General features: G+C 54.1%; 2 protein-coding genes across 2 annotated transcripts; one reads left to right on the top strand and one right to left on the bottom strand.

The window, feature by feature from the left end:
* Positions 1-146: 146 nt before the first annotated feature.
* COCSUDRAFT_54132 (FMN-linked oxidoreductase) lies at positions 147-4032 on the bottom strand (the record flags this gene model as incomplete). Its single annotated transcript, XM_005645603.1, has 10 exons — positions 3904-4032; positions 3476-3714; positions 3232-3334; positions 2949-3079; positions 2478-2657; positions 2058-2185; positions 1570-1809; positions 822-910; positions 493-589; positions 147-218 (listed from the first exon to the last, which is right to left on the bottom strand). Exons 2-10 carry the CDS (start codon positions 3711-3713, stop codon positions 147-149), a joined length of 1278 nt encoding a protein of 425 aa, XP_005645660.1. The 5' UTR covers position 3714; positions 3904-4032.
* A 4314-nt stretch (positions 4033-8346) lies between these two features.
* COCSUDRAFT_57035 (hypothetical protein) lies at positions 8347-19059 on the top strand (the record flags this gene model as incomplete). Its single annotated transcript, XM_005645602.1, has 24 exons — positions 8347-8371; positions 8460-8837; positions 9019-9220; positions 9498-9736; positions 10029-10246; positions 10583-10825; positions 11089-11205; positions 11473-11661; positions 11935-12096; positions 12347-12498; positions 12774-12906; positions 13110-13458; positions 13683-13914; positions 14440-14669; positions 14932-14979; positions 15092-15193; positions 15503-15817; positions 16041-16231; positions 16534-16744; positions 17075-17218; positions 17446-17553; positions 17923-18105; positions 18424-18527; positions 18928-19059. 24 exons carry the CDS (start codon positions 8347-8349, stop codon positions 19057-19059), a joined length of 4407 nt encoding a protein of 1468 aa, XP_005645659.1.
* Between the last annotated feature and the right edge of the window lie 540 nt (positions 19060-19599).

Here is a 19599-nt window from a genome sequence, read left to right as displayed (position 1 = left end):
TAATGGGCACCCGTCTATCAGAGTGCAAGGAATACTCCTGCAGAAGCTGAGCCGCAGGAATTTTGTGCAAGTGTTCTAATGATTGCAATCATTCCAGTCTTGTTGTAAAGATTCGTGCTCAAAGGGAGCGCTGTGGTACATAACAGTCAGGCAGAAAGCTGTGCAGCCAAGCTGGGCTCGACATCCTTGAGGAAGGGATAGTCCAAGTAGCCGACCACCTGCAGCAGACACCCAACACCATTACTGCATTTCAAAGGCGCTAAGGTACAGAAGAAATCAATTTCTACGCTTTTTGACAGTGGCATGGTGCATCTACATACACACTGCAGGTAGAGGCTGCCACAAATCCTACCCCTTGTTAGACTCGCCGGATCCAGGCAAGACCCAATCAGCCGTGGGCACGGTGCTCAGGTACACTGCCCCCCGCATTGGCGCATTGTGCTGCTTAGGTGGGGCTAAAATCAGGAGAATTAGAAAGTGGCTTGTGCTGACCTGGTCAGGAGTGTAGAAGGTGCCGCGGTTGTAGGGGTTCAGAGGCACATCCGGCAATGCAAATCGAAGGGGCAGATCCGGATTGGCCAGAAAAGCCCTGCAGGCACGCGCAAGAAGGAAAGTTACGTATTGCGCAAGATGGGCAGAGCCACTGAACAAACACAGGTCTCTCCAAAGCTGGCTGTCGATCTCACATTCCTCCCCATTTCAGGCAAGGGGCTCGCTGTCTGGTCTGGTCTCATCCCAACCTATGTGCAATTCTAATAAAGTGAAACTTAGGCGGGACCAAGGGGTAACGTGCACAGCAATCCACTGGATGGAGCCCTCACCTGCCATAGGCTACCAGGTCAGCGTGACCGCTCTCAATAGCTTGGATCCCCAGGTCCCTCGTGAATCCCCCAGCAGCCATGAAGGCGCCCTGTAGTGCAGCGCAGAGGGATCCATGGCTTCATTTCTCAGACATGCACAGTTGGCAGGCACTGCAAAGGACTGCTATGCTGCACAAATCAGCAGCACAGAACCATGTGCAGAAGGGCACAAAAGGCCCCTGATGGACGAGCACAACCTCTCAACAATCAGGAACATGCATGCCAGGTAATTGTGCAAGCATGGCACGCCCTGAAAATTTCTGGGGTGCACATCAGCAAGATAGAGCCATGCACAGTCTGGCACGACACCCCCTGTGGGCGAGCTTAACTTCTCGACAGTCAGGAACATGCATCCCGGGTCATTGCGCAAGAATGACAAGCTTGATTTCTGGCTCCTCCATCACGCCAAGCTTCATCAGCGCATAATTTTTGTGCATTATATTATTCGAAGATGTATAGCACAATTGATGCTGAGGGATCTGCTGAGGGCCCAGTGAATTCTTGGAATGATTGTGTGAGAGCTGACCTTGATGAAATCGGTCCCAAATATGACTGGTGGAGAAAATGCGAAGACAAGCAAATTTGGAAGAATTCTAGAGGATTACTGCCGGCACGCACCTAGCCTTGGAAGGCTTGAAAAGCTTGTAATAAGAATAATCTATCTTTTTTTCAGACATGGCAAGGCATAAGAAGCGGCAAGAAAGCTTGCCTTGAACGCGTTGCGCAGAGGATCCAGGGACTCGGATTGGGGGGCCTGAGCGTCCGTGCCGCCAGAGATGCGCGACTCGACAGCGTGCACATACAGCAGGCCCATCTCGCTGGCCTTGTCCACCAGATACAGATTAAGCTCCAGGGTCTCTGGGTCCATGGCCTCCTGGAAATCGCTGTAGGGGGATAGCCGGATGCCTGTCAGCTCCGGGCCCACTGCATCCGCCACTGCCGCAGCCACCTGCAAGAGAGCGCTACTAAGCTTGGACGATGACTCATAATGACTCATTAGGTTGCATGCTCATGATGCATGCAACCTTGATATAGCTGCATCCGCCCAGCTGAGGTATACCAAGGTAACTGCCAGACAGTCCAAGTAATCTTAAAGAGCACCCTGGTATCCTACACAGAAAGTTAAGAGGGTGGCCAACAAGTGAATCTCTGTGGCAACAATTTTATGAGCAGATGTCAGTAGGAGGCGGGCATGACCTCGAGGGCGAAGCGGCAGCGGTTGGGGATGGACCCGCCGTATTTGTCAGTGCGCTTGTTCACACTCGACTTCAGGAACTGGTCAATGAGATAACCATTGGCCCCATGGATCTCCACTCCATGAAAGCCTGCACAAATCACACTCCTCTATAACTCTGGGCAATAATTCCTTGCTCAACCATTATATCTTGATCATTGCATGAAATGTGGTGCGCATGCAGGCAAGCTGCATGGAAAGGCTGCCAGTTGTTGGACTCGCCAGATCCACACAAGACCCCATCAACCGTGGGCGCGGTGCTTGGTATTTGTACCGCCCCCCGCCAGCCAGTGAAAATTATATTGGAGGGTATTAAAAATTGCAATTCGCCATTGCACTGGTAAAGGAAGGCCCCACGAGGTACAAATGCATGGAGGGCTCACCAGCGGCAATAGAGTTGCGCGCGCCGTCAGCAAAGCTCTTGACAACCCCCGGGATCTCAGAGATGTCCAGGGCGCGTGGGACTGGGAAGGGGTACTCTTTGCCAGAGGGCGTGAAGACTGTCCCGCTGCTGATGGCCACCGCTGACGCTGAAATTGGGTCGGCGCCATTTGGCTGGTACTCTGCACAAGCAAAGTCTTACTGTCGTCTACAAAGGTGTTTGCTGCAGCAGGACAAACTAGAGTGGTCCGCACATAGGCACTTGCTGAGCAATTCCTAGTCTCTAATGTTCATCTACATGTGAATGTGCTGTTGTTTCGTGCTCCCCAGCCCCACTTTTTGCAGCTCGATTTACATTTCGGCAGGCCATAACACGACTGTCCCACCTTTCTCAGGTGCTCCTCTAGATTGGGCGGACTGAAAACATGAGAGCTCAGCACTCTGGTCTCAGGTAGATGGGATGGTGTGCTTGCCTGGGTGCGAGGATCTGCCGCAGTGCCAGAGCTGCAGGAAGAAGATGCCACCAGCGTCCCTGACTGCCTGGGTGACTGGCTTCCAAGCATTGATCTGCTCCTCTGTGTATATCCCAGGCGTGTTTGGATACCTGCCAGAGGCATGCAGCATTGCCTCTTCTGATGCTTCTCGCCAGTCCTTTTTATGACTCACTTGGCCAAGGGCGTCTCTGGAGGTGCAGTTGCAATAAAGGACAAGGAGCTATAAGGGTGTAGAGCTACATTGTAGATGGCTGTCGCTCACCCGTGGCCTGTTTCTGCGACGCATGTGGCTTCGGAGATCAGGAGGCCCCCTTTTGAGGTGCGCTGGGCATAGTACTCTGCTGCATTGAGCTGCGGCACAGTGCCTGCATGCACAGCAAATACACAGCTTAATCACAATGAATAGCCTGCAAATTGATTAAAAAGACCAAGGGGAGCTGACTTGTACAGGGGAGCTGACTTGTACAGTGTCTAAAAGACGTGCATCAGTACTCATCAAGACGCACCCAGGGCACGGCAGCGCGTAAGAGGTGCCAACACCACTCTGTGGGACAGCTCAAATGATCCAAGAGTGTAGGTGCTGAGCAATGGATTGGCATCCTTGGGAACTTCGTATGTCGGAGCAAGCGTCGCAGGAGCAGATGCCGATGATGGGGTTACTACCAGCTTTCGTGCGGTTCTTGGTCGGGAGGACCTTGTTAGCAGCGAATTACCAGAAACATTTGACCTTAGAAGTGTCCCCATCCTGTTCACAGGATACCGAACCTGTCAAACGGGTCTCGTAATCTAAAGCATTGTGTCCATGTTGAACACCGTTCGAGCCATACAGCAATTTGATTGTAACAAAATTTGAAGCAGTGAAATTTGCAATTATAACGTTGCCAAGGTCGTGGAGTAACAGGTTCATTATAGATTCCGAACGCACGCTTCAAACCTGATCAAGATGATGGGCGGAAAGGGCTTTCACTTCACTTGCGGAAGTTGTTGTTTGTGAAGCAGAATTGTGTTCGAGCTTGAAGTTATATTTGCCTTGTGGTCACACAAGCAGGTGAAGGCATAAGCCTGCGAGTTTGAAGCTTAGTGCATGGAGCTTACGAGATGGTCATGCTGGCACGTGGGCCCACATGTTTGTAAGAGTATTAAAACAATTAATATATTAAAACCCCTAATGTTTGGCAACTTTTTGCCCATTTTGCTCTTACCCAATTGTGACCAACATCAGGGTGGGACTTTAGAAATCCACAAGTTCGAACAGCAGGAATTCCTGCTGCATGCAGCTGGAAGACATGGGTATATCAGAAAGGCATGTTTCTACACTTTGTATCATACATGATGTAGAATATGATACAATATGGCACAACTCAATACATGATCTAGATCTATTAAGCTCTGACAAGCCAGCATACATGTCCCCACTTTATGTGCAGTAGCAATGTGCCGCACATTGAGCACATCTTGGCTTGATCAGATCGGCTCAAGGCCCACTAAACAATTTCGAAATGTGCCTGCATCAATGCGTTGCCCTCGCTGCTGTGCTGATTGCACAAAGCGCAGAATCTCCTGTGGCTTCATGAGCACTCTTGATCTGCTCGCGTGCAAACACGATGCAATACCCAAATTCTGCACCAGCTTCAAGAGGGTCATGAAGAGCGGTGGGCGCTTGTAGCCCAGACCGAGATTCCAATGTTCCGTGCCCGTCACCACCTGCAATATTGCATCTCACAATCAACTGAAACCCTTACCTTGTCTGCCACCAGCCGTGTGAACACAATAGACAGCAGGCACCAAACGTAACATCCCATTCAACATCCCATCAGCTCGTCAGCACCCACCTCAATTTCCCAAACACCTTCAAATAATCGAGTTGTGCTGGATCCTCTCCTCCCCGCGAGCGACTGCAGAGCCTCCAAGAAAGTCAACTGGGTCATCCAGTGAGCATGCTTCACGTCATGCATGTTTTCGCTCCTTATGTTTAGGACCCTTGTACCATGCCGCAATTTGGACCACCGCTTGTCGGGTCTCCCTCGAAAGGACTTCAAGTCAAAGGCATGATGGTCCCCACCTACGAATTCAGTGTCTTCAATGACACATTTGATTCACTCCATTTGCAGAGGAAAACCTTGGAAAATGGTCTACGTGAGTCAGCAGGCTAGAGGAGGGCAAGCAGCTCAAGATGGACGCAGATATTTTACATGAGCAAGGTGAGGCGCAAACCTAGAGCGCCATCATAGGGCCGGATGATGCCTGCAACGAGCGGGGTTTCTGCTGCGCTGTTTGACAGGTGCCATTGCTGGACGCCCGCCTCTGCCAGAGCATGCGCAGCCTCGTGTGATTGCCTATCAAGGCTTCTGAAAATTTGTTCGGCTTCATCCGCCTCTCCCCTTCTTGCATGCCTGCAAAATCAACAGCCTAGGAATCCCGGTCTAGCATCTGAAGCCTCAAGCCCGATTGTGCATGCACTCTTACATCGGTTAACAGCGGAGGAAAACTCTCAAAGGACAACTCTGCTAGTGTCACATTGAGTGTATCACATCAGCGGCACGGGAGTGGTCCATACCAAGTTAAAAGGATGTTTTTGGCCTTTTCTCTGTGGAATCGATTGCTGAGAGCCCCAATCACTCGACTGGCAGCTGCCATGTCCCCTAACATGCTGTGCGCATGCACCGCATACGAGCTTAGCTCATCTGCAGCACCCAGTTCTGCTGCTTCCACTTGATCTTTGACAGCAAGCTGCACATGTCAGAGAGTCAAGATGAGTTGCCAACGTTATTACCCCTAACAGTCAGTGAACTTAAAATGTGTGTGGAGCTTTTCCTGCATGGCCTACGCTTTCCTGTGGACATAGGGACGGTCATTTCATTCAGGAAACAGGCCCATTACAGACATCATCACAAGCAGGAGTCAGTGAGAGTACATACCGCTGCTGCTGGGTTGTGCTGTTGCAAGTGAGCTCTCATTTCCAATGCATATGACATCTTGCTCCGAGGTACATTGCGCCTTTGCATTTCTCGGAGGACACCATAAAACTGCCCAATTTTCCCATCTCTTGCAAATCCACTCAAAACCAGGTCCCATAAAGCTTCCCCTGCCTGCCATCAAAAATCCCACAGCATGATGCAAGGAGGAAGCGTTTCTGAATGTCTTCTGGTCACCCATTCTTTGTACCGCACATTGAGCTTCTGGCCTCACTGATACCCTACATTTGCAATCTCTCCATAGTTTCTAAATACTCTTGGATGGTTGTCACACATTGCCTGGAGAAATCATACCCGGTGGCCTTTCTGTTCCATCAAGTGTAGACACTTCAGGGCGTCCCCCGGCTGGCTAGAATCAGCGCAAGCAAACACCATCATTGCGTATGCTGCATTATCCGGGAAGATTCCTCGGTGAGGCAGCTCTTGAGCAAGCGCCTGCATCATCAAAGCAGCAGACCGCCTTGGCTCACTCCTAGAGTGATACTCAGTAGCAGCAGTCATTGCATGCACCTGGATCCTTTGCTGTGTAGTGTGCTGAACCTACACACCATCATTGAACAAGTGAACAGCTGGGAAATCCACCGCACTTTTGCAAGATCACTGCGGTGAAGGAGGCAAAGACCACGTAGGGCTCGCTTGTAGCCCTGTAGAGTCTGAGGCAAGCCACACGCAGAAAAGTGTTCCCATCTTGCAAGGAGTGATTGCACATCGCCTTCAGTCTTGTGTGTATAGGTGGCAGCTTCCCAGAAGGCCAGGTCTCGATCTGCCCCTAAATCTGCGCCCTGCAGGGTAGACATAAGAGGGAATTTTGAGCTTGCGATTTTTGCCCCCACATGCACACAATTTACCCAGCACGTCTCAGCAAGCCAAAATATCTGACAAATGTCTTTGAGAGTGGGAGATTGGTGGCGTACATTCGTGGTGGAACATCTCAACAGATCTTCCACAAATGCGGGGTCCAACGGAGCAAATTGTGGGCACACTCGTGCATATTGTGCCAATGTGGGTGTGACGCCAGCAGCATGGGCCTCGTGAAAGACCTCAGAGAGTACAGCGGGACGGAACTCCCTTGTCCTGGCCAGGAGCTTATTCAGAATCTGTCTGCTTGGCCGCAGACCCATCCCAAGCATGCTCCGCCAAGCATAGAGTTTCTGATTTGGTGAGACAAGGCGGCTGAACACATATTCCATAACCTCTTTTGACTGTAGGCCCTCGCGCCGTTTGATATTTGCACAGCATTCCTGTATTCCGCCTGGGGCAGCAACGGCAACGTCAGCTTTCCTCCCAAAGATGAGAGCATGATTGATGCAACTGGCGTTTCGCATGGTCATCATTCCCCAACAGATATGAAACAGCGTACCCTCAGCCAGCCATTGTCTGATCTCAGCTCGTGCCCGGGGACTTGATCCTTCTACTTTGAGCTTAGGACTAAGTATCTGCTTGGGATCAAGTGTTGAAGAAGGCACTGCAGGAGATCCTTGGCTCCACAAAGTTTGTCCAAGAAGAGGCAAAGCTCGTGAGCCTTCCACATCGTGCCTCAGAAGTGTGAATTTTGCCAAGCTAGAACATACTCCGGTATTTTTAATTCGCCGCAACACAGCGGAGCCCAGTAACTGCAGCATGCAGTTGACCCCCAGTATTGCCGGTGCAAACACGATGGGTCAACGTGTAATCTAAAGAGTCAAGGGCTTTCCTTGATAGCCATTATACATGCAATATATCCGCATTTCGGTTTTGTCAAACTTCAGGGAAAGTGATCGTCACTGTCTGGTTGGTATCGAAAACTGCAGGCAAACAATCAATCTGCGTCCTTAACGGCCTAGTACATATCCTGTGGAGAGACATAAACGACGTTACAGACTTTTGCATATCACAAGTTCAGAGATTCCAATGATGAACGTAGAGCGGAAGCTGGTCTCCCATGTGAGGAAGTCGCCCTCCTGGATTTGCCTATTCTGGACATGCCTGTGTTACCCATTTCAAAAGCATCTGGACAGCCCACAAATATTCGCAGAAGCTTTTGATCGACCATGTCTGTGATTTGAGTAGATCCTGCACAAGAAAATTAGGGTAATGCTGATGCGGACATGCCAGTGCTGAAGGATAATGAATTCGCTTATTCAAATGCAAAGAATGTGCACCAGAGCAGTCAGAGTGATCTTCCTTGCAGTAAGCTGCTATGTTATGATCAGCGCTTCAGTGGTATCTGCAGGAGGCAGTCAAGGGATAATCAGGACGGGTTCCTTGAGTACTTTTCTAGGCAGTGACTCTAACATCGTAAGGCCAACAGAGAGGCAGCTCCAGCAGCAGAACAGCTGCCCTGTGAAGGCCTTCAACATCACCACCTCCGTATACGTTGTGGGCTCAGGAAGTGATGCAGAAGTGGCGACTACGCTACCCTCATGTCTGGGGCAGACGCAGTGCCAGGTGCAAGTGGCAGCATCAGAGAGCTGCATATCCAGCATGCAGCTGCGGGCAAACTCCGTCATAGATCCATCTCGAAATTGCTCCGCAGGAGGACAGCTCGTGTATGCATGCAAGGGCTTCGTTGTCGGCCCTGAAGTCTATGCAGCAGCAACCTCAGGGCAGTGCTCAGATGACTGGCAGCAGAGCAGCGTGCAGTGCCCCGGCGCCCTGCTCCAGAGGGCGATCTACCAGGGCATTGTCAGCGGCAAGTGCTCGCCAGAGTGCGCACCCACCAAGGACGCAAGGCAGATGCTGTCAACCCTTGGCTCGGCCCAGTGCAGGAAGCTCTCCCTGCGTTTCTCGGCCAGCAACTTTGCAGAGGCTGTCAAGCTGAGGCGGGCCACAGAGACCCTGGCCCTGGACGCCCTCAACACCTGCTGGAGCAACAGCGGCAACTCCTGGCAGGCGCTGGCCATGGAACAATCAGGTAGACACTCCTGGCTCACTATAATCACCACCCATTGGATCACACACCGCCGGTCATGAACTGATGATGATGGGTACCACAGCAAAAAGGCCACCGAGGGAGGGCACTTTTTATGCAAAGCAAGGCAAAGCATGCAGGACATGAGCGTGCCGGTGAGTGACGAAGTGTGTGCGGTGTGCAGAGGTGAGGGAGGCGCTGAGGGCAGAGCAGCAGGCGTGGCCGGCTGCAGTGATGGCGGGGCCGTGGCAGCAGTGCAGCAGCAGCTGCGGCAGCGGCTGGCAGGAGCGCGCTGTGCTGTGCGCGACCGCGCCCGGGTTCCTTGCCGAGGCCTGGCAGTGCTCCGAGCAGGGCCTCAGCCGGACCCTCACCTCCATGCCCTGCAGGTGCACTCTTTTTCCTTGCTTTCATCTGTATATGCTTTGCATTGGCCCCAGTTTGCGTGACAAATTGAGAGCAGTGTTATAATGAGTCGTGGTTCCTCCTGACATCCGTTGTGAGCGCCCCTACGTGCAGCCAACATCTCTGGACTCTTGATCCAGGGAGTTGACTGTTGATCGCTCTGCGAGAGTTATATGCGTTTCATTGCCGATACAATGTGGCTCAGAAATGAATGACATAAGATCTGGAGATGGCCTGAAAAATCACGCTGCCTGCACACAGCACGGAGGCCTGCAACGGGCCGCAGTGGCAGTACGAGCCGTGGGAAGCTTGCAGCGCGAAGTGCGGCGGCGGCACGGCCGCGCGAACGGCGCTGTGCGCAGCCGGTGCAAGCGCGGAGGGCGCGGACTGCGGCAGCAGCGACCCGCCGGGCAGCCTGCAGCGTGCATGCAACCCCAGCGCGTGCGCCCTGTACACCTGGCAGGCCGGGCCCTGGAGCTTCTGCAGCAATTCCTGCGCCGGTAAAAACTCTCTCTCTTGGTGTCAAACTGTGCCCAAAAGCACGTAGATAGAAGTCCATCGCCATAATTTGCCTGAAAAATGAACCTCAAACTGCCTGAGATGTGAACTCGCGTGTGTAAAAAATAGGAAAAGTAGTTCTTCTACAGGCAGAGTCTCATATACATGGGATATTCTCGACACCTGGAGGAGGATGGGCTCCTCTGCATGGGGAAGCATTTTGGCTCACTGCGGGACGCCAATGCTTGGGGCTTTCCTAACATGTCTCAAACATGCTTTTGTTGACGTCCGCAGGCGGCCTGACAACAAGGGCAGTCACATGCACGGACCAGAACGGCGCCAAGGTGGACTCGGCCCTGTGTCCGGGCGTGCGGCCCTCCACAGCGCAGCGCTGCAATCTGCAGCCCTGCCCCGGGGCTTGTGACGCCGCTGTCACCTGCCTCGGCCGCGGCAGTTGCGCCCCCGACGGCACCTGCGCCTGCTCCGGAGGCTTCTCTGGCCCCTTCTGCAATGTACTTTCCTCCTTCAGCTCCCTCGAAACAGTGTGCTTTGTTATCATCAACCCCAGTGGAAATCTCGTGTTTGAGAATTTTTTTGAGCTACTCAATGACATGCAAGGAGATACTACATGGCCAGGCATGAACTGCAACATGCAAAGATAAAATAGCTCATGTCTCTGCTACAACAAATTTCTGCCAGGCATGGTTTGTATTTGTGTTTTATTAAGGGCCCAAAGTATTGCTTCTGTTAGTCTGGTAGTCTTACTTTAGTTGTCAGCTTCCCCCACTAGGCGTTTTTGCTCTGGTAGTCTTTTCTGCTTGTCATGATGATATTCTGCTTGTGCGCAGGTGGCGCCCGGCTGCGCCAGCAATGTGACGGACGCCCAGAACCGCTGCTGCGTGTCGGGGCTGGCCGACCGTGCCGGCGCGTGCTGCCCGGCCGGCTCCATCATCGACGCGCTCGGCGCGTGCTGCGCACCCGGCAGGAAGCTGGACGCTGCCGGTACCTGCGGCGGCGCCGCGCGGCTGCTGGATATCCAAGGGGTCGGCTGCCGCTCCGGGGCCGTCGATGCACGGGGGGCCTGCTGCGAGGTGCGCCGGTCTTGCCTGACCCAAGCACTACTCAAGTTGTCAAAAGGTGTGCAAGTGAGTGCATTGGTTGCAAAACAAGTCAGCCAAAAGTTGGCACACCCTGAAGGTGTCCATAAGGCCACGGTCGGCACAGTAGGCGATTCGCAGAGGGGTGGTCATTGTGAGCGCAAATGCATGTTTCAGCAAAGCCTGCTTTCTGAAAATTGCTCAGTGAAGCGCAAAGCAGATGAAGGATGGGTCAAGAATTGAGAGTGGCTGTGCAGAGTGGGGATGTGGATGAGTGTGGCATTTGTGGCGGCGGCGGCGACTCGTGCGCGCTGTCCCTGTCTCTGCACTCCGACACCCTGGCTCCCCAGTCAGCTGCCGCCAACACGTCTCTGGTACGTCCCCATGCAACACCTTTAGAGCAGCCTTGCCTAGGTTTAATGCAAGGGCACTTTTACCTCCAGGATTTTCCCATCTTTGCATCAGTGCCTTTTTTATGCGACCTTCCCTCATCATAATGCTGCATGTCAGTATCTTGGTATGTACAGGCCAGCAACAAACTTCGTCTCCACTTTCGCATCCTCCCACTAAAAAATTGTATCAGTTTCTTGCTGAAGTCATGCGCACGGATGCATGGCTAAGAGTCCACTTTAATCCTGCAGGTGCTGTACCGCGAGGGAGTACGTGCCACCCTGGCAGGATTACTACAGATCCCCCAGGACAGCGTGGAGGTCGCGGTGACTCAGCGCAGCGCAGCGCAGCAGCCGGCATTAGTCACCCGCTCCGGCGCCGGCGCTGCCGCCCTCGTCATCACCGACAGCTTTGACATCTCCGCACTCATTGCTCCCCCGGTATGCTAGACTCGCGGTGTCCACTCAAAATACATGAGATACAAGACAGAGTCGCATGATACTTTGCTGGCAGACCGTCCCCCAAAGAAATGCCATTTATAGACTGCTTGCACAAGTGTAAATGATATTTGGATTCAACCGTACTGCTACGGGATGCTTTCATACTTTGAGTCTCCTGGTTCTCCTGCCACACCTGAAGTCTTCGCATTGTTATGGGCGAGGAAAATTCTGGGGCAGTACCTGATTTGGCGCGGTGCCTGTTCTGGCTCCCAGGGTAACTCGCAAGCGCGCTCGCTGGCGTTCTCGGCGGCCGCCGCACGCCGCGCGCTAGATGCCGCACAGACGCTGCGCTGGTCTGACGGCTCCCCCGGCTTCAGCTCCGTCCGCGCCACCTACACCGGCCGCACCGGCATCTGCGGTAATGGCCTCTGTGAGGTGCGCAGCTGCCTCTGTCTTTCTTGACCACTGACTCTTCCTTGGCTTTGTCTGGCGTCTGTAAAGGTCTCTGATTCTCTCCTTCCCTTTTTTCTCTAAGGTGCATGCAGCATTTTTTTGTGGACTTGGGGCTCTGTCCAACGGTATGGCCTTCTTTCTGAGTGGTGAAGCAACTCTGGTGTACAAGTTGCATGCTTGTGCAGAGGACAGACCGAAGGGAAGTCTGACAGGTTATTTTTTTGTGGGATAGGTTGGGGAGAGGACAGCAGTGGGCATGCAGAACGGGACCTGCCCGCAGGACTGCCCAACTGCCCACATGATCTGCCCGGGCACCTCAGCCGGGCAGTGCGGCGCCAGAGGACGCTGCTACTCCAACAGCGGCCTCTGCGACTGCTTCGTGGGGTGCTGCTTCCTCCCCTTCGACCAATGCTTGCACGTTCTAATGCCCCATTCAATCACTGAACATAGTCATGTACACAAAAACATGTTGAATTACAGAAGCTGTGGACTCCCAGGCCTCAGATGACCTCTAAGAGGGGGCATCCTGATACATGACATTGTAGCAGGACTTTTTTACTGTGCTAACGCCGAGTTTGCTGCCGCTGCAAGATTAAATAAATGAAAAATGAAGAGCGAGAAAGGTGATTGGCTGAGATGTGTGTGGTGTATGTTTGCAGCTATGCCGGCGCTGCGTGTGACAGATGCGCGACGGGCTACATGAGTAGCGGCGGCTTCTGTATTCCTGTCTATTTGCTGCTGGCGCAGACCGGGCCTGCTCCTGCACCTGCACCTGCGCCCATGCCTGCCAAGGTGTGTCATCATCTACCTTCTCGAGCCTACTCTCTGTTTCATAAGACTCCCTTGTGGAGACTGAAAGTGTGCACTGTGTGCTATCAGGAGCATTTGTTACAGGACCTTCAAATGATGTTACCAAGTGGAGAATTGCAGACATGATGTTACCATATGGAAAGCTGCAGAAGATTGGAGCCCTCACTCCTTCTGTGCCTGCACAGGCGCCGGCAGCTGCAGCGTCTCAGGCGCCGGGGCCGGCGCAGGCAACGCCCCTGTTCACGAGCTTCCTCAAGGCGCCGAGCCCCGCGGCGTTGCCTCCCGCACCCGACGCCGCCGCACCGCCCCACTCCAGCCCGGCCCCGGCACCCGTGCCGAAACCCGAGCGGCCGACCGCTGATGCACCGGCGCCGTCTCCCGCGGCAGTCATCGGAGCACCGGCAGCCGCGGCCCCGGCGGCTGCCCATGCAAACATGACTGCATCGGTGGCCGCGCTAGCTGCGGCAGTCAACGGCACGGCCGGCAACTTGACCGCTGCTCCAGTGCCTGTGCCTGCGCCTGCTCCATCTCCGGGTGCGCTAATGCAGCCATGCAGCTCTGTCTCTATTGAACATTTGACAATTAGTCAATATCAAATAAATGCAATCTATACTGTACACCGACTTCAAGTTCCTCCAGTGGCTAATTTGTAGGAGCCTCACTTACTTGTCTTCGTCCAAAGTAATACCTTTTCTATTGACCAGATTAATGCTTGGGATTGCACGGTGGTAGCCTGACTTCTGTACACGGCTGCGCAGCTGCAGCGGCCGACGCGGTCGCGCCAGCCCCGGACCCGGCCGGCGATCTGGCGGCGCAGTGGGCGAGCGCGGCCGCGGCGCTGACGGCGGAGCTGGGCCGTCTCACGCAGCGTGCCCCGCCGCCCGCGCCGGGCTCGGCCTCCTTCAGCGAGCTGGGCACCCTGGACGCAGCAGCAAGACAGCAGGCCTCCATGAATGCCCGCTCCTACAGCGCCCAGAGCCCCTCTGCCAAGTGCGCTATTACATATTTGCTGCAAATATAATGCAATAATTGTTTAAATGTGCTAAGTTTCCAGGGTTGTTGGTCTCCGAGCAGGGCTGTGGAAACCGACAGCATTGCTCGAACGCGGTTTGGCAAGTCGCTTGAAGAACCCCATTGAACTGACAGCTTTGCAGTCGCTTGTTATTGCTCTCCAATTGCCCGCTCATGTGCTCATACAGGACTTTACAAGAATTGAAATCGCTTGACCTATGCTCTGAGAGCTGCACTGCGACAAGTGGTTGCTTGCTATGTATCTTGCAACCTGGCTCAAATGTCCCTGGGAGCTCGCATCAGACTCTACCCCATGCAATTGACCGCCAGGCTTGAAAAAAAAATTGGATGCTGCATTTGAACAGCAGTCTGCAAGATCTCTGCCAGACCTCAGCATGAGGCTTCTCCTGCGCACTGGACTGAGTTGGAATTGTTCCTCCCACACTACTTAGCAAGGCCTTGGGGCTGTGAAATGCTGAGAAGGGAATAACTGCATGCGTGCAGCCAGCCCTCGGGCTCCTGGGCGGCGAACAATGTGGGGCTGTTGATCGGCATCATCCTCGCATCGGTGGCGGCGCTCATTCTGGCGGGCCTGGCCGTATGCTGCTGCCGGCGCTGCCGCCGCCGCGCGCGCGAGGGCCGATTCGACCACCACATCCCCGCCTGCCTCATGCCCACCCCCAGCCCCCAGCGGCCCCGCACCCCCATCGGCCTGCGGAACAAATACCAATTCGGTGCGCCTGCGCGCCGGGATTCGATGGCAGTTTAACACCTGCTCTTACGATTGCGCTTCTGGGGAAGTTCTGCAGGCTTATACAGCACTGGGGATTTGATGCAAAAGCACATTCCCTCTTGACGACTGAATCCTTGGACTCTGAGAAAGGCAGCGTTTCATGCTGCTCAGAGGAGGTCTGTGCGCTGGAGCATATAGCACATGCCAAAGTACCGTGGGAGAAGGTGTTGAGCGTTAGATGAGGCATTGTCTGATGTGCGCAGGAGACAACTTGGCCGACATTGAGAAACAGAAGCGCCTCGGCATCATAGGTACGCAGACCCATCCTGACTGTCCTTTCACAAATTTGACCTGTGGCATGCGCACCTTTTCAATCTAGCAAGCTGCCCCAGCAGCATGGCCGAGTCATGGCGCACCGTGCAGTTGAGCCCTTGCCGTCTGACGGCGCCTCTGGAGGGGAGCGCATTCCGGCCTTCAGGTCCCCCGTCAGGCCGAGCCGCAGGGGCCAGCAGCCTCCGACCTTTGGTGCGCCTCCACACATCCGCTCCCACAGTGATACACCCCAGTCTTCTCAGAGTTGGTGCCCATAGTGAAGAATTCCAGTTGATACCTTCTTTCACTGGCTGTTCACTCATACTTTGAAAAAAAAAATGCCAAGAATCCCACAGACAAAGCACCTCCGAACACTCCAACGGCACTTTTGTACAATGTAGTACTGGTCAAGGCAGGTACTTCACCCTGGTTAAGTTTCTCTGCTCTGTTCATCTGTTCAGACTCGGGCTTGAATACTGCAATGTTTGGCTCAGCTGGCAACATTGGCAATGCGTTGCGCAGGCCTGCGTGCTCAGAGCGAGATGCTCATCCGCCGCCCCGACGGCCACTTCGCGGCCGCCTCGGCGCGCACGCACCTCTCCGACCCGACGGCGCGCGCGGCTGCGGCCGGGCCGTCAACCTCCAGTGGCGCGGCCGGCAGCGGCGGCAGCGGCGGCAGCAACCTGCACACCGGCCCGCTCGGCTCCGCGCGGCTGTTCTACAACCCGGCGTACGCGGATTCCACGCAGGTGTCGCCGGCGCGGGATGGAGGGGACGCAGCGCAGTCGCGCCTGATGACTGATCCCGCCGACAAGGGCAAGGCTGTGCTGCTGACAGGTGCTGTTTACTCCCAGTCTTCCCAGAGCATACGGAGCAGGCGCTCTTCACTCGCGTGCATGACCGCAGCTTCCCTTTGTTGTGTGCGGGTTGGTGCTCAATTTGAAGCAAGGTTTACTGAGTGTTCACTCGCCCAGATATGATTTTTTTTATGCCGAAAACCCTCCTCTCTTAGTTGGACACCAAGACAGGCAGTTTTGAGAGGGTGAAGTGTTGAGCGCAGGTGATGGGGGCGTGCCAGAGGGGATGTCGGTGTACGACAACGCAATGCTGGAGTTTGGCAGCGAGATGGGTTCCCCAGACGCGCGCCACAGCTCCAGCCAGGGCGCCACCTCCAGCGGGGGGCACCCCGCGACGGACGGCAGAGTGGCGTTTGCTGACGATATGGAGGCACAGTGGCAGCATGCAGACAGGGTGAGCCCCTGCCTTGAACCCCTTGAATACATGCACTGAATCTGTTCACAGTTCCCTGGTGAGCGAGGAGGGCGCCTCCTCCTACAGCAATGCACTCAAGCCTCTAAATTTGCCTTAATCATCCTAATGGCAAGAGAATTTGTGTATTCTCCACACTGCCTCTGGGCTCCTGCAGCTGGCCTTGCGCACTAAGGCACAGCTTCACTGGCCGATAAACGCCGCTCCTGTTGGGCTTGGGATTTAGTTATTTGAAGGTGAGAATTTTTGGTACGATTTTTTAAATTTTGAAGTTGAATGCGCAGGACGGCGGGTTGCCAAGATTGGCACTGACGCCGGGGACGGCGGGCCGCCTGAGGCATCCCTCCCGCATGCTGGACCTGCGGGGGGGACCCGGCGATGACAAAGAGAATGTGACGGATGAGTCACTCTCTGCGTCACCCTCGCAGTCACCCTCGCGCCCCACGGTCCTTCACCACAACCCCCTCAGCCTGGAAACACCGCCCTCATCCCCCGGTAAGTGCACCCTGTCACATATTTTTTTGGCTCAAATCACTGCCAATAATTTGGCATTCTAGCAGCTCTTATGCTGGTCCTGCCCTGGAAAAGATATTTGCCATGATTGCAAACAATATAAAAAACCAGACAGAAGAAGTCTTGCATTGGTACGCTGCGTTTCATGACATATGAAATGGAGACATAGAACTCATCCAGTAGAACTCTCACAGCATGCTGCATGAGGAATAGAATTTCAATATTTAAATAAAGAGGCAGTTTTGGTTTATGTGAAGTCTATTTGTAGATGACGTGGCATCTTGCCTGATGTGAAATTGACTGCGCATGAAGAGGGTCAGATCAGCAGCAGCATGCCGGGTGAGTCGCCGGGCATCAGCGGGGTGCGCGGAGGGGAAATGGTGAGAACACCGGCAGGGAACGCCCTCTCCCTCGACTCCTCCCACCCCTCCCACCCCTGCTCCAGCCTGCTCCCAGGTGCGCCGCAGCTTCCACCGACCACCAACTTAATATTTATTTTAGGAAAGGCGCTTTGATCCTGGATAGAAAAAATGTGCTGGGACCCTGATGAAAGGAGCGCACAAGATGAACTGCTGGTCCAAATCGCATGCAGTCGCGCAAACAAGAGAATTACTGGGATGCTCAGGAAGTAGTACCATTTGCAGAGCGAAGTCTTAAAAGTGGTTGTGTATTCTTGGGAGCAGCGCCATCGCCGTTGGAGACCAGCACGAGGTCGAATGTGCTATTCCCAGACGGCGCCGGGCCAGCTGGCATTGATGAGCAGGGCAGTGTGGTCAAACCTCAGATCACAGGTACACTTCCCGTTTCAACAGAAAATCCCTTCCCCACCATTGCTGCTCTTTGCCAGAGTGAATATCTGCCTGGTTTAGTCAACGCTGGGGTATCATGGACTCATGTATATGTCAGTTGCCATCAGAGAAGGCTCTTTCTCCAAATAAAAGGTGAGTCATGAGGGTGGAATTTGAAATGGAAGGTGCACATGCACTTCAAGCTCAATATGAATGCCCATCATTACAGCTGTTTGCCAGATTGATCATCTGCCTATTCTACACAACTGCGGACAATATAAATTCGTATATGGGTCAGTTTCAGGTCATGCATGAGTGAAGAAGGCAGCTTGAAATGCTGGGCAGGCACAATAGCTGGGTTGCTTGCGGCAGGCGCAGAGCGGCGCAAGAGGAGGAGGCAGGGAGGAGCAGCGCGGCTGAGGGCCTCAGATTCTTGCCTGCCGGGCGGCAACAGGGCCGCGCACATGAGCTTTGTACCGTCGCCCGACGGCGTTCCCCGCCGCCCGCGAGCCGGCTCCCACGAGTACCCCCCCATGCTCTCCGCCACGGGCTCCAGTGCGTTCCCTACCCTTGCATTTCTCCCTTCCTCATTGAGATTTGAGCGGGCTCGCAAAGTGGCTCAAGTAGAACATTTCCATTCTTCAACCAGGGGGAGCTCTTCTTATGCTCCCCCTGCCTAGTCTCCCCTTGCTGTTTTCCTGGAAGACGGGGGCCAAAATGGCTTGCAGGGGGCTGTGTGCATGCATGCACAGGTGCAGTTCGTGAAGTGGGCAGATGCAAGATTGCCTCTCAGAATGTTTTTGAACAGGTCTGGTTAGTCAAGGTGATCAGGAATGAGTGGGAGTGATGTCTGATGAGTGTGTTTGGGTGCAGGCTGGGACGAGCCAGGAGAGGAGGCACTGGCGGGCCGCGCATTCGCATCGGACCTGGCCAGCATCCAGCGGAACAAGGTGCCCGGCGCCGGAGCCAAGTACCGGGTGAGCCGCACTCCCCGCCCGATTTCACGTCTGCCAAATATTCACATTGATCCCGCACATGACAATGCCCAGATGTTCGCAGAGCACTGTTCTAGGGCATGCATGCATGCAGCCCTTTCTGCACTGCAGTGCATGTGCAGGAAGAGGGCTTGAGCAGCAAATCCAAGCGGTCAGCCAAGATGCCATGCAGCCGGGAGTTTTGTAAACAAGCTCTCGTCATGCATGGCTGCTGTGCCACCGCATAGCAACTGAGTGCTGCAACTTCTATACCATATTTTTTTATGTATGTCTTGTTTGATTGGCTCTTACTTGGATCTGGAGAGTCTGTCAAATATGGCAGCCTGGACGGGCCAAAAAGATGTCTTAACTGATGCAAAATCTGATGTGGTGTGCTGCGCAGGTGGTGATGTTCCACCAGTACCCGCAGGAGCTGCTGCGCGGTTGGCTGCGCCAGCACAACATCCGCGATGACCAGGTCGACTTCTGGGTCCTGCCGCCCACTCCCGGCACGCGCATTGCCGACCTGCGCTGACCTGTTGCTGCAGCCCACCGACCTCCCCTACCACGAGAGCATGCCGCTCGGAAGGAGCTCAGCTACCTGCCTCAGGGGACTGCAAGGGGCGGTACTGGTGTAGTCCCGGGCAATGCATGTCTGTCTGGCCGGGGAAAAGGCCCCGCTCGCCCGGTTGACCGCTGTGGCATTCATTGGAGCTTGTTGCCGCACTCAAGACGCATCAATTCAATAAGGCAAAAGCACCATGAGCTGGGCTGCTGTAGCTGCAGCGCTGGGCAATACGTGTATGATGCCAGTATTGTTATTTTGATCATGTACTGTTCAGAGCTTACATACGCGGCTGCAAGGGAATTTGCGCAACGTTCACCAGGCATGAATTAGTGCATCTCATCACGGGTGAAATAGATGCAATCGGCGCACTGGATTTTTATGCAGCATTTGGGCCCCACAGTGCATTTGTTTGGCAAGAAGTATGGCATTGCATGTTTGCGATCTCTTGCCATTGGCAATTAGTCAAGACTGTTTCCATGAAAATCTACCAGGACACATGATGACAAC

The sequence above is a fragment of the Coccomyxa subellipsoidea genome, assembly GCF_000258705.1.
Source record: "Coccomyxa subellipsoidea C-169, whole genome shotgun sequence".
In the NCBI taxonomy this organism is placed as follows: Eukaryota; Viridiplantae; Chlorophyta; class Trebouxiophyceae; family Coccomyxaceae; genus Coccomyxa; species Coccomyxa subellipsoidea.
This window is presented reverse-complemented; position numbering and strand designations above follow the sequence as displayed.